At 43.4% G+C, this 15,186-nt stretch overlaps 1 protein-coding gene across 1 annotated transcript in view; it reads right to left on the reverse strand.

The window, feature by feature from the left end:
* Positions 1 to 1,661: 1,661 nt before the first annotated feature.
* LONRF3 (LON peptidase N-terminal domain and ring finger 3) overlaps positions 1,662 to 15,186 on the reverse strand; it is a 29,546-nt gene continuing 16,021 nt past the window's right edge. The window contains exons 6-12 of the mRNA XM_072980988.2: positions 13,822 to 13,936; positions 12,791 to 12,912; positions 11,551 to 11,709; positions 10,008 to 10,170; positions 8,966 to 9,115; positions 8,539 to 8,659; positions 1,662 to 8,341 (exon numbers count right to left, since the gene is read on the reverse strand). Of these exons, the coding sequence (XP_072837089.2) occupies positions 8,103 to 8,341; positions 8,539 to 8,659; positions 8,966 to 9,115; positions 10,008 to 10,170; positions 11,551 to 11,709; positions 12,791 to 12,912; positions 13,822 to 13,936 (1,069 nt within the window). The 3' untranslated portion in view covers positions 1,662 to 8,102. The remainder of the gene's footprint in view (positions 8,342 to 8,538; positions 8,660 to 8,965; positions 9,116 to 10,007; positions 10,171 to 11,550; positions 11,710 to 12,790; positions 12,913 to 13,821; positions 13,937 to 15,186) is intronic.

Here is a 15,186-nt window from a genome sequence, read left to right on the forward strand (position 1 = left end):
AGATTCAAGGGTCCCTTCCACCTCTGTGGTTTTGAGATGTAGAATCCTGCAGGTCGTGGCTGGGGAATTCTACGTCTTTCATTTCCCGAAAGTAACTTCCCCATGGGGTGGGGGCTGGGGGAGATCACTTCTGTACCCAAAAGACTTAGAAGTGGTGTAAACAGGAGGTGTTTCTTTTAGAGGACCTTCAGAGCTCAGGAATATATGTCATGCCTACCAATCCAGGTCATAAATCTGGGCCTCCGCATCTTGCTTACTTGCTCTTCCTGTATAAACATACTATAACATAAACATCATTCTCTCTAAGAACAAAGCAAGGTGCTCGGTGCACACGGCGCCGATGACAAAACTAGGGTCGCTGAGAGAGAGAGACAAAAGAGAGGGATCAACCGCCAGCTGAATGCCAAGGTTTGCAGACTTTACAACCAATTCCTTTAGAAATAAGCAAAGTGTGCCACCTCCCCCTTCCCTCGCCTCTCCACATAACCTAATGAAATGCTTCAGTAACCATGAAATGCAGAGCACCTGAACCAACACTGTCTTGTCATCCAGTATTTCATGGAAGAGACCTCTTCTGCTACTGTTTGTTTGTACAGAAACTGATTTTGTACTTGGGAAAGGGTGGTGCCCCCCCCAAACAGGCTAACAGCTCTCTATCTGATATTTCACACATGCAAGTCATGGGCATAATACATATACAGTGGTGCCTCGCTTAACGATTGCCTCGCTTAACAAGGTAATTGCTTGACAATTAGGCTTTTGCGATCGCAAAACGATGGTTTAAATGGGAAAAATCTGCTTCACGATGATCTTCGCATTACGACGATCTAAAAACAGCTGATCGTCAAGTTTCAAAATGGCCACTGGGTGTACAAAATGGCCCCCCGCTGTTTTGTAGGACGGATTCCTCACTTTACATGCAGCGAAAATGGCTGCCCCTATGGAGGATCTTCGCTGGATGGTGAGTTGTCAGCCCATTGGAACACATTGAAAGGTTTTCAATGCATTCCAATGGACTTTTTTATTTCGCTTAACGAGGATTTCGTTCTACAGCAATTTCACTGGAATGAATTATTCTCGTTAAGCGAGGCACCACTGTACCTAAATACAGTGGAAATGTTGCCCTGTGACTGTGCACACCAGTCTTCCCACCCCGGTGCCTTTTTGCTGTGTTGGACTAAGTGTGTGTCATGTGCTATCAAGTTGGAACCTTATAAGGGCTTTCAAGGTAAATGAGACATTTAAGGAATCGTTTTGCCAATTCTGCCCCCTCCACGCATTTCTAGGACTGAGAGGGAGATTTGAACCCAGGTTTCCTGAGTCCTACACCGTCACTCTATCCACTCCATCCTACTGGGGTATATAGTTGTGTTGGGCGATGACTTCCATAATTTCCAGAGGATGGCCACAGTTGCTGTTGAACGCCTCTGGAAGGCATCGGATTGGGGAGGAACCCGATTTATTTTTCGTCGGGGAAAACCAAGATTTCCACATGCTCCGTGGGCTAGGAATCCACCGGACAAAGTTTTGCAAAACCCTCTCTGACCGCCGACGAGTCACAGGCCAGTGGATACATGCCAACGTCAACACTTGCCACAAACCTCAGGATAGAAAACCAGGACAAAGAGTACTAAAAATAAACTCAGTCACCAACACACTCGGAAGAGTCAACATAAACAGTATTTAATGAGCAAAATCACTAATCACACGAAGTATCAATGCAAATGACATCAGTTAGTTCGTCCTAAGACAAGCTTTTGCTAGACTTTCAATAAACATCTCGAATGTAACAAATCTGAACTGGAAAAAAAAAGAAAAAAGAAAAATAAATTCCATTTTCCAGAAAGAGGTAGCTGAACCACGGTAAGAGTTCAAATGTAATTTCACTTCAAGTTCCTTTAGTGCAAGATCTTTTTTTTCGTGTTGTGTGTTTTGTTTTCATATTTTTAAAGGACGCTGTGCAAAGAGATGAAGCCACATAAGCCCTACAAAAGCACGGCTGTCTTGAAATGGCTCGATTTCTGGTATAGGAAAGATCACACCGTTTAATGGGCTTACAGAGGAGCAGCACGGTATGGCCATTTCCAAGAACATTTCCCTCTGAAGCCATTTTGATTTTGGGTCGGTCTCTACACCCAGAGGAATGAGGTGACAGAGTTTTGGGGTGGTAAAATGGCCTAAACTGTTACACCCTGTGGGTGAGACCCCAGTTTTGAAAGCTCTTTGGTTTAAAATTGAAGCAATGTCCACCCTGCATGCACAAGAAATACGTTGGGACCTGACTTAAGGAATTATTGGAGAAAGAATGCTGGTAAGACCATTTTTGTAATACAGTGATGCCTCTCAAGACAAACATAATTCATTCCGCAAGTTGTTTCGTATTGCGAAAATTTAGTCTTGCGAAGCGCGGTTTCCCATAGGAATGCATTGAAATTTAATTCATGCGTTCCTATTCGTCTTGCGAAGCACAGCCATAGAAAAAATTATCTTGCGAGTCACAAAAAAAATCACAAAACGCTTTCGTCTTGCGAGTTTTTCGTTGCGCGACGCATTTGTCTTGCGAGGCAGCACTGTATTGTTACTTCACGTACGTGTTAAGTTTGTCTATATATTTTGTGATTTATAAAGTACTAGGGACTAGACATAAATAAACTCAACCTCATGCAGTAACTTAGCAAAGCAGGCAACGAGATAACTTGTCTCCTTGATATTCTAGTTCTCTCCTTGCCAGGAAGTTTGTTTGTAAACAAGAGGGTGCATTTAAACATAGCACAGCAATCATCAGCATTCAGTATCCCTTATTCTGCTGCAGACACAGACTATAGTCTTGCCACAAACCACATCAAAATAGGACATTATTTTTGCTACGCGGCTGCTTTGTAAACATGTTTGATCTGCAAAATTTAGTCTCAAGATTCCTTTTTTTAAAAAAAATGCTTCTTTTTGAAAGATATATGGCTCGTGAAGTGTGAGGAGCACAGATGCAGGCACTTCAGTCCAAGGGTTAGCTCACAACATTACAAAATCTTGCAGATTCAAGTGCAAGGGAAGAACAAAGGATTTCAGGAGAAGGACACAACCCTTGTCAACGACTACCAAAAGGTCACTTTTTGCCCCATTGTCAAAATGCCTTGAGTTGTATCTGGGACAATTCTGTTGTAAACATTCCTGTTCTGGACAGTGTTTGCTTTAAAAGAGCTGGCGCCTGCTTTGCCCAAACTTGCCCTTAACTTTCTGGTTGGTCTTGGGAGGCTTTGTTTCAGCAGGTATTGGGAAAGCATAAAAGGAATCCTGTGTACATTCATTATCCCAACCCCATGTTATTGTATCAGGTAAATGTCAATTAATAGCAGTTAGAGCTAATTAGGAACTTTAGGATGCCCACATATCTCAGACAGGGAAATAAATCCAGTTGTGTTCAATGGGGCTTATTCCCAGGCAAGTGGGAACAAGATCCAAGTCTACACCGCCATACGCTTACATGAGAGTAAGTTCCATTGAATAACACTCTTTGTACTGACATTTGCAGCCTGATATTTGCATATGAATTAAAAAGGAAGGAAGGAAGGAAGGAAGGAAGGAAGGAAGGAAGGAAGGAAGGAACTTTTGTTTCCAAAGGGTGCACATGTCAGAGTCATCACCACTTTATAAAGAGGCCTTCAGTCCTGTAAGACGCCTCTTGAAATAGCTCCTAACACATGCGGTATTGGAAGTCCTTGAATTTATTTTTTAAACGAGTTCCTGGTTTTGGTATAGATCTGCTTTCCAGTTCACTGTGGGTGACGGTGAAATCTAGGGATTCCCCTCCCTTTATAAAGCAAAGTGTGCTGCTTATATACTGTTCCATAGTCCTTGAAGCTCTCCCTAGTAGGCAATTTACAACTTAATTATGCAGGCTACACTTTGCCCTCTCCTCCTCGAGTTAGGTATTCAGTTTACTGATTTCAGAAGGATGGAAGACAGAGTCAACTTCAAGCTAGTTATCTGAACCCGGGAACAAACACAGGCTATGTGCAAAGAACCTTCACTGTGGCACTGTCGCATAACTACTGCACCGTAATCAATCAGGTTTGCTTGCTCAGCCTGTTAACTGCCGTATAACTCAGGAAGGGGAAATGAGATTTATTTATTTATTTATTTGATTTGATTTATACCCCACCCATCTGGTCTTCCGACCACTCTGGCTGTGTGTGTGTGTGAAAATCTGGAGAACCCCAATTACTCAGAGCCTGCTAGCTTCCAGCATTTTCTGAACCATTAATGTTAAAGCTATCGTCACAGAGGGCTTTCTCAATAACACTTCCTTTCCTTATAACGTGGCTCTGTACTCGATGCAGTCTTGTAGCTGATCTTTGTTGCTTGCTCATATTTGGGGGGGGGTTTGATTTCCCTTGGGCACTCTCATTGAAAAAAGAAATGGGGAATTATTTTTAAATGGCAGCCTTCTCTCTCTCTCTCTCTCTCTCTCTCTCTCTCTCTCTCTCTCTCTGGCAAAGGGAATTTCAGCAAGTGTGACTCATCCTCCCGAGCATCCTTTTTGGGGGCGGGTGGGAGAGGCATCTGGCAACCCCAGTTGGGCCCCTTTGAAGGCAGCACGGATCTCTTGACTGGGAGCATCTTTCCAAAAACACCCCACTAAAGAGGGTGCCTGGAATGCTGACTTCCTTTTGCATTTTGACCCCAAAGATCAACTGCAGACATTTCTACCCTGCATGGATGTTTCAGGGAATTAATCTCACAGCCCTTCAAATTCTAAACGAATGCACCTCCGTTTGTAATCTGGACTGTTGGAAACAGAGTCCAGAGGTCTAAATCTAATCCCGACTGACTCTATTGCTGAATGGCAAATCAACTCTTACATAAATCCCACTGTTCACTGGGTCTAGGAGGGACTGACTGGCTTTAGTGGAGAGAATTTAGGAAAATCTTGTCTGGGAGTATAACCGGAAGACGTATGTTATAAAGACATTACTGCAAAACTATGCATAGTACATTCTCTTCTTTATATGAACAGTTCAAAAGCAAACTATGATTGTGTTAAAATGTATAGATAAATCTAATAACATAATACAAACATCTCTGGATGCTTTCCCGACCTCACCCAGTCATATATGTCTGTCTGAATTGCATTATACTATAGCTGATCCATTTAGAAAGAGAGGATTTTCAAATTTCCCTTTAAACAAATAAGCATGTTCCTCAGTTAAGTGCCTGTTAAAACTTGAGAACAAAAACAACAACAACTAGGAAGCATAGATGCTTAATGCAAAAAGGCAGCATTAAATATTTTCAACCTTCTTAGGAGGACTTTGCTTCTCCTTTGTGCCTCAAGTACATTCGAGAAAAAGCAACGAGTCCCTTCCAACTTCAAAAATCAAGATTTACCTGTCACATTAGTCGGCAATGCTTTGAACGAAGCGCAATTAGGAAACAAGTGGGAATCAAGAGAAGGCATAAGAAAAGCAGCAAAGCTACCCCATGTATGCACAGCATTTTTGATAAGCAAAACCGTGGGGATAATGCACCACAGGGAACAAACAGGATGGTAGAGTATCCATTTCATTTGTTTTATCTTATTCCTACCCAGAATCACAACGGGCGCTTCAGAGATGAATACAAAGTAAAGGGTAAAATTAGCAATGATTGATGGGGGCTGAAATATATTTTTCTTTATAATCACAGGCCGAAGATGGTTCCATGTGACCCATCTATCTCCAAAGGTTTCCAAAATAAAGCTATTAACCAGAGCTAAAAATCTTGTTTTAAAGCCCATGTTACTGAATTACCTCACCAAAAAGAGAGGCAAAAATAGGAACATATTACTTATTACTTGTTAGAAACACAGTATTTACATTTTTAAACAAGAAAACAGCCAAGAATTCCCCAAATATCTCTTCAGACAGAACGTAACAAGTAAATATTACTCACTGTTCAAACATTTGCAGTGTTAATGTCACTGTTGTTATTATAATACTAAAACACGATACTATTGGCTGCTCAACAAAATGTAGTGCCTAACAGTGTTATTTGTATAATGTTTGTTTCCAAGCTTTGCTTTTAGAAGCAAATGAATGACTGCCCTGGTAACATGGCAGCTTTTATTCAGCTCTCTTGCAGGTGAGAATGTCCTGCCCCACACATGCCTCAGTTACGGTTAGGTTTTCTAAGAGCTACAGTAAAGCACAAAGTTAGCTAATTGGAATGATTTCAAAATAGAGATCTGTCATAATTTGCTTTTCCCACCTTGCAGGGCTGGCATAGCAAAGGGACAGCCCTACCCCTACCCCCCCCCCCCCACCGGTTATCCCTGTTACTGTCCACCAACACACCGAGCCTCTGCTGAATAATCAAAGGTAAAGGTAAAGGTTTCTCCCTTGACATTTAGTCCAGTCGTGTCTGACTCTAGGGCACGGTGCTCATCCCTGTCTTCAAGCCGTAGAGCCAGCGTTTGCCTGAAGACCGTTTCCGTGGTCATGTGGCCAGCGCGACTAGACATGGAATGCCGTTACCTTCCCACCGAGGTGGTACCTATTTATCTACTCTCATTTTTACATGCTTTTGAATGGCTAGGTCAGCAGGAGCTGGGACAAGCGACGGGAGCTCACTCCGTCGTGTGGATTCGATCTTACGACGGCTGGTCTTCTGACCTTGCAGCACAGAGGCTTCTGCAGTTTAACCCACAGCGCCACCACATCCCACAAATAATCAAAAGGCCAAGGCAAAACATGACCTGCCAAGACCAGGTCCCATAATGGCAAAAATAAATGATGTTAGCCTTCCTGATCTATTGTCTATCAGCTTTTTTTAAGTTTTGGTTGTTTTCAAACTGGAGGGAAAGGATTTCATAGCAGGTTACATGAGGAGAGCCTCAAAAAAGGAGAAACAAGGGTGATATCCTGAAAAATGGATTGAAATTCACAAAACACTGAACTATGTTAAAACCAAGAGACGGAACATTCCCGTATTTCACCCTTCCCCCAAAGTAGAAAAACTATCATAAATTAGAATAGAAGCTCAATTTCTTCCATGGAAAATAAATTATATACCTATTCATTTACCCTAAAGTAACTTGGAAAAATTACTTTTCGGACTACTATGCCCATTGGCTGTGGGTATTCTGGGACATGTAGTAGAAAGTAATTTTTCCAAACTAAGAAATAAAAATGGTTGCAAAACGAGCATGCATGTATATACACATACCTACACATCTCTACCTCACCCTGCAATCCTATGCATGATTACTAAAGAGTAAGTGCCACTGAATCTAATAGGATTCACTTTTTGAGTAAAAATGCACAGAATTCCATTAAGCCAGGAAACCAATCAAAAATTTAGTGCAAATAAAGTAAAATAGAATAAAATAAGGAGTTAACCAACAAAACAAGTGAATGTTGTCATGTACAAATATACGAAACCCCATAAAAACGGGATTTTATAAACTCATGGAAATAATACCGCAATATTATTAGTATTTCTGCTTCACATTAAACCAGAGAGATTTCAACACAATGATGCAAAATAATAATAATTTTAAAAAATTAAGAACAATACCTTTAAAAACAGATTTATGGCCAAGATGTTCATTCTCCTTTTGTTCATCTTTGCTACGGATTAAGTTGTACATATTCACAAAAGTGAATATATACAAGCATATATAAATACTTAGGTAATTGTCTAAACCAGTGCAGCTGTTGAAAAATTTTAACTCAAGAACTTTAAGGCCGCAATCCTAAGCATAATCATCCAGAAGTTTAGACCCTTGCATTCTTTGGGACTTACTTCCAAGTAAACATGCTTAGGACTGCACTGCACGCATACCTCACAGCATCTACTGAAGTTTTGTACAGTTTTACTGTGCAGATAAGTCAAATGCGAACCATTTCTTCCTTCAAAAATGCATCTCTGTAAAAAACATTATTGCAGCTAGAAAACAGGGCTCCTTCAGAGTCAGACTAGATGATACATTTTAAGTCATTAGAAGCAGAATTCCTTCGAGAGGCAAAAAATGTCTCTTTCTCTTGGCATAAGCTTGTCCCACTCTGCAGGGCACAAATTATTTTGCTTCTGTGTTTTGATTGGCCATCAGGAGGTAAACACAGGCTTCATTGGCAAACCCAGTCCCTCAGGCATGGGACTTTGAAGGAACTGCATGGCTTGCAGTGATGTGTTGCACGTTTCATAGCAGGAAATATGCATTTTCTTTCATGTGCAATTTCACACTCTCGCACGAGGGGGCTGGAACTTGGAGCTCTTATTTCAGCTGGTGCAGAGAATGCAAGCTCTAATCCAGCAACAAGGAAGTCCTTTTCTAATACAAACACCTCTTCTCTGCTGTTGTCTTCTTCAGGACCAGTCAAGGATCAGAAACAGTGTACGAGAGTGAGACACACACACACACACACACAAGCTTGAAGAAAGAAGGCTCTGGCACACAGAAGTAGCCACAGTTAAGAAGGATGGCTCAAACACGGCCAGTGGGTTCCCAGAACTTCTCATGATATCATCGCGATCTCGCACGGGACATGAAGGCAAGGATACGCCCGATGCCGTTCAGGCGGTCTTTCAGAGACGTCATGGCGAGGAATGGGAGCTGGGCCCGGCTCTCAAGAGGGAGGACGGCCAGTATCCACCAGCACCAGGCAGGCCCGTTGGGGCTGGCCTGCAACGGAAAAGAACAGAATCAAGACTCCCATCGACAACATGTGCATTATTTTCAACATGAATTTGGGAAGAGTCAGGGTGAATTATTTAAGCCGCACAACGTTAAGCTGTCTGTTAGTTAAATTTGTTTTAAGTTCACTTCCACAAGATTGGAGGTTTGAAAGGTTATGTTTTTGGACTACAGCTCCCAAAATGCTGGCACAGGGAGGGGGATACTGGGAAAGCCGCGTTCTCAAACTTTGTTGACTCTACGTGCAGATGATGCAACTGGCTGGCTGGCATTCTAGTTTTTAACGCTCCGTACCTGTGGGTCAGCGTCCTTAGCAGGCATGGGGCCAAAGTGGTTCAGGATACGGCTCTTGAGTGTTGCCTTGAGAGAATCAAACCACATGCAGGCCTGATCGTATACAGAATCATGAAGGACAACCAAGCTGGCATAGTCTTCTCCTTGCACCTGGAATTTTGCAAGGAAAGAGAGAGAGAGAGAGAGAAAGAAAATGGGGAGTTTTAGTTGCAGGGTTGAGAGGCTAAGAAAAGAAGCCAGCCTTTTCAGGCTTCTTCAAAAGTATAGACTGGATTCAAGAAGAAGACAACATGGCAATTCCTCTCCAGCTAACCTACTACACAGGGTTCTTGTGAGAATGGATCTGGGCAGTCCTCAAACATGTTAACCTCAGCTTCTTGTAAGATACACTGTGATTAAAATAACACAGCTTGTACAGTAATGCCCGGGATGTCTTCCAATAAAACGGAGCGCCAACTGAATCAGACCTAAGGGGATAAGTTGATCTTGTGCCAGATGTTCTGGAGGCCCAGGCTGCCTCCATGCAGAGTGAGTAGGTCTCCCGGGGTCCCAGTCAGCCTCCTTTGTCAAGCACCCCAAAAGGGCTGCCCCAGCAGCAGGAAGGCTTTGAGAAATCGGCACAGAACAGGCTGCAATAGGCAGGGTATTCCTGCACCCATCTAATCAAATTTGAATACTGCAACCATGCAACAGCCAATCTAACCCCATAATTGGAAATATTACTAGAAATAAAAGAGGAGGCAGGGAGCGAGATCTTTCCATGTTCAAAATGCTGCTGATACAATGTTGTGAAGCAGGCCAGCAGCAGCCCCTAACACTACACTCCAGGAGCTTAAAAAAAGTGAGTTTGGCTTGCATCGATTGGCTGAGTTTGACATGACATTCAATCCAGAGATCTTCCAACCCTTAACTAGAACAGCTGGCTTGTTGTTTATTCATTAAGGAGCCAATAAAGCCAGTGGATTTGTTTGAGGCATTTCTAAGGAGGGTTGGACCGTCCGTCCGTCCGCCCCTCCCCGGGGACCTCCCCGTCGATACGCACTGGCTGATCTTCTATGTACTCGATATCCGCCGTGTTGTACCCGTCACGCTGGCCGTGCCGCAACACTTTGAACCGCCTCTTGCCGATACTGTCCACCACCGACCGGCCGTCGGCAAAGAACTCCACGTTTCTTATCTCTAGGATGCAGCCGTAATCCGCGAACCTGTGAGCCGGAATAAGAAAAGGAAAGAGAGAGAGGGGTTTACTCTTTATCTGGCAGCTGCCTGCACAGAGTCTGGTCCATGACCGAGTGGGTCTTCCTTAACCACGCCACTTGATGCTCCTTATAAACACGGATGGTGTTTCCTTATAGGGCAGGTACTAATGACACAGTCACTTTTTCAAAACAACAGAAAGCCAAAGCTATTCCAGCTATTTTTGATTGGGGTTAACGTCCTCTGCTTCCTAATCAAGCACAGTAATGACCTGCAAAGCTTGGCATGTAGATGCTGATTCATTCCAGCCTACATCTTCAGGTGGCAATTTTCTGGTGCTTAACCGGGCTGGTGTTTAAAACTTTCTAAGCCATTTTCTGGTGCTTAGACTTGGCCCAGTCTATCTGCTCAATCTATCGCCCTGCTCTACTCTTGTAGACTCAAGGCCATGGTTTCTTTTAAGGAGTTAGTCCAACTCATATTGGGTCCTCCTCTTTTCCTGCTGCTCTCCATCTTTCCCAGCATTATTGTCTTTTCCAGAGAACCTTGTCTTCTCACAATGTGCCCAAAGTAGGACAGCCTCAGTTTCAACATTTTTTGCCTCTAGTTCATACAGGAGTGTGTATCGCATTTTTGCTCAAATGATGCCAGGCAAAGGATCTGCTTTTTTGGAATACGTTTTTTTGTTTGTTAAATGTAAATGATGCCACTAAGAATGGCACAAAACCTCCAGGGTGCTTTAGTAGTCCAAAAAGAGTAATTCCTCTGACTTCTGTTACATTTCTTTCTGAAGGATAAATACAGAATTAATAAAATAATTACAAAAATTAAGCATAAGTTGCATTTCAGTGGTCATGCTGACTAGGAGGATTCTGGGCATCGTAGTCCACAAGAGTAACTCTTTGAACTCTGGACCTCCTGCTCCTCTCCTTCAAAAAGGATCTCTTTTTGTAAAAGGCATTTTCCAGATTTGCATTATCAAGATTTGCCAGCTTTATTTTTTAAGATAAGATGATGACATTATTTTATAATAATACGGTATCTTTCATAAGTGCAGAAGTTCATAGTTTCCTCTTAACACCAGCTGCTAACCAAAGATGTTCACATAATTGTAATAACTCCTCCAGCGTATGATGTTTTCCTTTTGGAACGTCAAAGTAGAAAGTGGGATCTTATTTCTGATGAAAAGATTCAGCTCGGATCTTGTTTCCAAGGGATTTCGGGGAGAGACTAGATCACTGGATTAACTGCCTCCCTCTCTCCCCAAAGAGCAGGACCCTTTCCAAACTGGAGGTATTATGACCAAAAGAGAAGAGGACAGCCATCTAAGCCACCCCAGAGCAGAACTGGGCATTCAGTGGGGTGAATGCCCAGCTCAGCTTACTCACCCTTGGACAGGGTCCCCAATGCACATGCCGAACTGCTTGGTGCCAGTCTCCATGCATCTCCGGATCATCAGTCGGTAACACGGCTCAAAGATGTGCAGTGGGCAGGGGACCGTGGGGTAAGCCATTGTGCAGACAAATATGGGTACATTCTTATTCAAACTGAAAGAGAAAGCGCTCGTCACGTTCTGCCCCGCACCACACTTGCCGACAATGCAAAAGCACCAGAGAGAGACAGGGGAGAGGGATATATATATTTAAGCCACAGACTGCAAAGGAGAATCTTTACCACTTGCTGAAGTCTTTTTTCCCCCTAATTCACCAAAAGAGCTACCCCAAACCACTGTCCATATTAAACTGGTCTGACTTGGGAAACAACCTTCCAAAGGTTAAAAACTATAGTATTTTGTATGTTAAATGTGGGATGCATGAAATGCGTTGCTCCAGATTGGGATGGAATGCAAGTCCCTGCATTTATCGCCGGTAACTATGGTGGCAAGAATGCTAGGAGTTGCAGTTGTACCCAACTAGATAATGGACTGGGAGCTACAGCCCCAATAAAGGACTGTTTCAGCCCCACCTCTTTGGGGTTACAAGCAGGGCCTTACTTGGGGCCACCACCTGCTGGTTGAGAGTCCCAATTGCATCAAAACTGGGACCTTTTGCAGGCTGAGCATGTGCTCTATTGAGATATGGCAGAGCTCAGAAAAGTATGTCCTGTCACTCTACTACTTTTTAGCCACCTTACCGGGAAGATTCTGGAAGCGATGGGTCAAAATTAGTAACTTTTTCAAGCTTTGAAAAACAGGGGATGTTCTGCTTTTCAAAGTCCTGAGTCCCAAGCCCCACATTTGAGTCCTTATTAAAAACAAGTTTTTTCCCCAGAAAAAAAAGGGAGGGGTGGGTGGGTTCCAAATTGCAAATCAAGTTCCACTCATTGGGGGGGGGGGGCGGGAACCCAAATCAAGTCCTAGATGATTTGACAATGGGTCCCAAGACTCAAATCCCTATCCCTGTTGAGCAGGTATAGTACCTGCCTTACTCACTGGTAAATTTTATGCCTGGAAAGGCTCTACTGGGGTGCAGTTTTGGCTAGATGAATGTTCTCCAACTGGGGATGATGGGAATGTTAGTCACCATCTCTAGAGGGTGCTGGGTTGGAAGAATGATGGGCTGCAGAAATGATACGGAGGGAAATTATTCCCTGCGAATATATGCTGCAACAACTGTAACTGTGGCATACTTGGAAAGTTCAGCCATCTCCTCTTCGTAAAGCTTTCTCCGTTCCGTGAGCTCCTCCGGAAGATACTTTGCAATCAACTCCTCCAGGAGAACAGTCTTACAGTGTTTCCTCATTGCCAAACACTGCAGGGGAAGAAAAAAAAGGATTCTTATCAGGCACATCCTAAAAATTGCCATGATTCTACTTTTGACATTCCCTTGACCTACAAAGTCGAGATTTCATTGTTTTCATTACTGTCCGGTGATGGACATTGCAGGCTGTTCATTTAGAAGGCAAATACAAGTTTCTAGACCTCATGACTATGAAGGAACACAAGACTGCCACAGGAACAGGAATGGACTATCAATTTAGATCAATAAGGATTCATATCTATATATAGTTCTTTCGTTTCCTGTTCACCATGGATGCTACCTTCAGTACCATCAATCTAGTTGCATATAAGGCTGTTCAGATGTTACCAGCCATGGGTCATAAAAACAGGCATAGTTCTTGATCCCCTCTCAAGGTCTCATTACAGCAGGCAGAAAGCTGGAATGGGGGACCCTGCAAGCCTCCGTCTGAATGCAAGAAAAAATCCTTGTCCTGTACAATTTGCATCCTTGATCCCATGAAGAAGCCAAGGTGGGTTTGGCCAAACATAAGGTACGTTCCCCCTTCAGATTTTCTGGCCCAACAAGAAAAGATGGGTGTGTGTGTGTGTAGGTGGTGGAACAGGACAGCTGGAACAGATCTTTTGGGTGCTGACCTTGGGTATAAAAGATCCAGATTCCAGCCATAAAATTTCTGGGCTAATCACATGGTCAGCCTGGTCTACCTCACAGGGCTCTTGTCAGGATAGAAATGGAGAACAGAGCCATGTTCCCTCTGCTGGCAGGGGAAGGCTGGAAATTGCGGTCCAGAAATAAGTTTCCTAAGCTCTGATTCTACCGGGCATGGTAAAATAAGGATTCTCAGGGCCCAAATCGGCTCCAGCATGCGGGTGTCGGAAAAACAAAGAAATAGTAAGACGACACAGACTAGAGTGGGTTTACCTCTGAAAGCTCCTCCTTACAGAGGGGGCATTTGGGGTTATGATCCAGGCACCTTTCCAGACATTTCAGGCAGAAAGTGTGTCCGCAAGGGGTGGTGACCGGTTCATAGAAGAGTCTGGAATGGAAAGAAGAAGAAGAAGAAGAAGAAGAAGAAGAAGAAGAAGAAGAAGAAGAAGAAGAAGAAGAAGAAGAAGAAGAAGAAGAAGAAGAAGAAGAAGAAGAAGAAGAAGAAGAAGAAGAAAGAGAGGACATTTCCTTGCATCAGGAATCATGGAAGACCGGGAAATCCACAAGCAACCCACAGTCTCCTTTACCCATGTGGCGAGAACTGGGTTCGAAATAACCCCCCACCCCCAAATTAAAATGTTAGGCCTTCTTGTAAAGGCTACATAAAGATCCAGACTCAGAAGTGAGTTTGCTATTAGCATATATAGAATTATTTGCATCGGGTTGCGCCACAGATAACCTCTGAGGGCATCTGGGTTTGCTTCACTCCCTCCCCGGATGTAGGTCAAGTACACTTATTATTTGGGCAAGCAAACCAGGTTAATAGCAGCTTAAGTGAATTAGAAACGAGATCACTGGGTTACCAGTTCAAGGTAACCCGGCCGACAGGTTTCCTTGCATTTCATAATACGTAATTATGATAAGGATCAAGACAACACAAGTTAGACTGCAAGAGTTTGGCTGCTGGCAAAACCCTGCACGGGTTCCTAGGAAAAGAAGCTCCCATCTTCCCGGGGAAAACAGAACAAGCTGCTTATATGCCAGGTTTGGGGAAACGATGGACCCCCCCCCCAAGATTACAGATCACAGCCCCATCATCTCTCACCATTGTCTGTGTTATCTCTGGTTTCTGGGATACGACATTCAAACCATCTAGTGGGCCAAATGACCCCACCCTGTTCTAGATTATCTCATCCACATACTTCCCTCTCTCTTCCTCACTTTCTGTCCACCTTAAGAATCTTGTTCAAGCCACATCTGAGCATGGTTAGACCTAACCAGATTTCCATCTTAACAAAGCTCCTTTTTTTTTTTTTTTTGAGGACGCTACGGTGGCCCTAATCCTCTCCCCTGCCCCAGCTGCCATGTTGGAATGAGAAGAGTTGCAGTCCAAGAAAGTAGCATCCCTAAGTTCTGGACTTAACATCAAGAACGTTGGTTTAAGAACCTGGTAAAGATGGAACGTTGGTTAGCACTGACCACGATTAGGAGAGAAACAGCCTTAAATATAGTGAAGGCAATTGGGCATGGAGAGAGGGAAAATGGAGGGGATTTGCCCTCAAGAGCTGAGCAGAGGAGAGTTCATCAGTCAGTCATCTTAATTACCACCTTCTTTTTGTCCTGGGCCCACCCACAGGA

The sequence above is a fragment of the Pogona vitticeps genome, chromosome 11 (assembly GCF_051106095.1).
Source record: "Pogona vitticeps strain Pit_001003342236 chromosome 11, PviZW2.1, whole genome shotgun sequence".
NCBI classification, from domain to species: domain Eukaryota; kingdom Metazoa; phylum Chordata; class Lepidosauria; order Squamata; family Agamidae; genus Pogona; species Pogona vitticeps.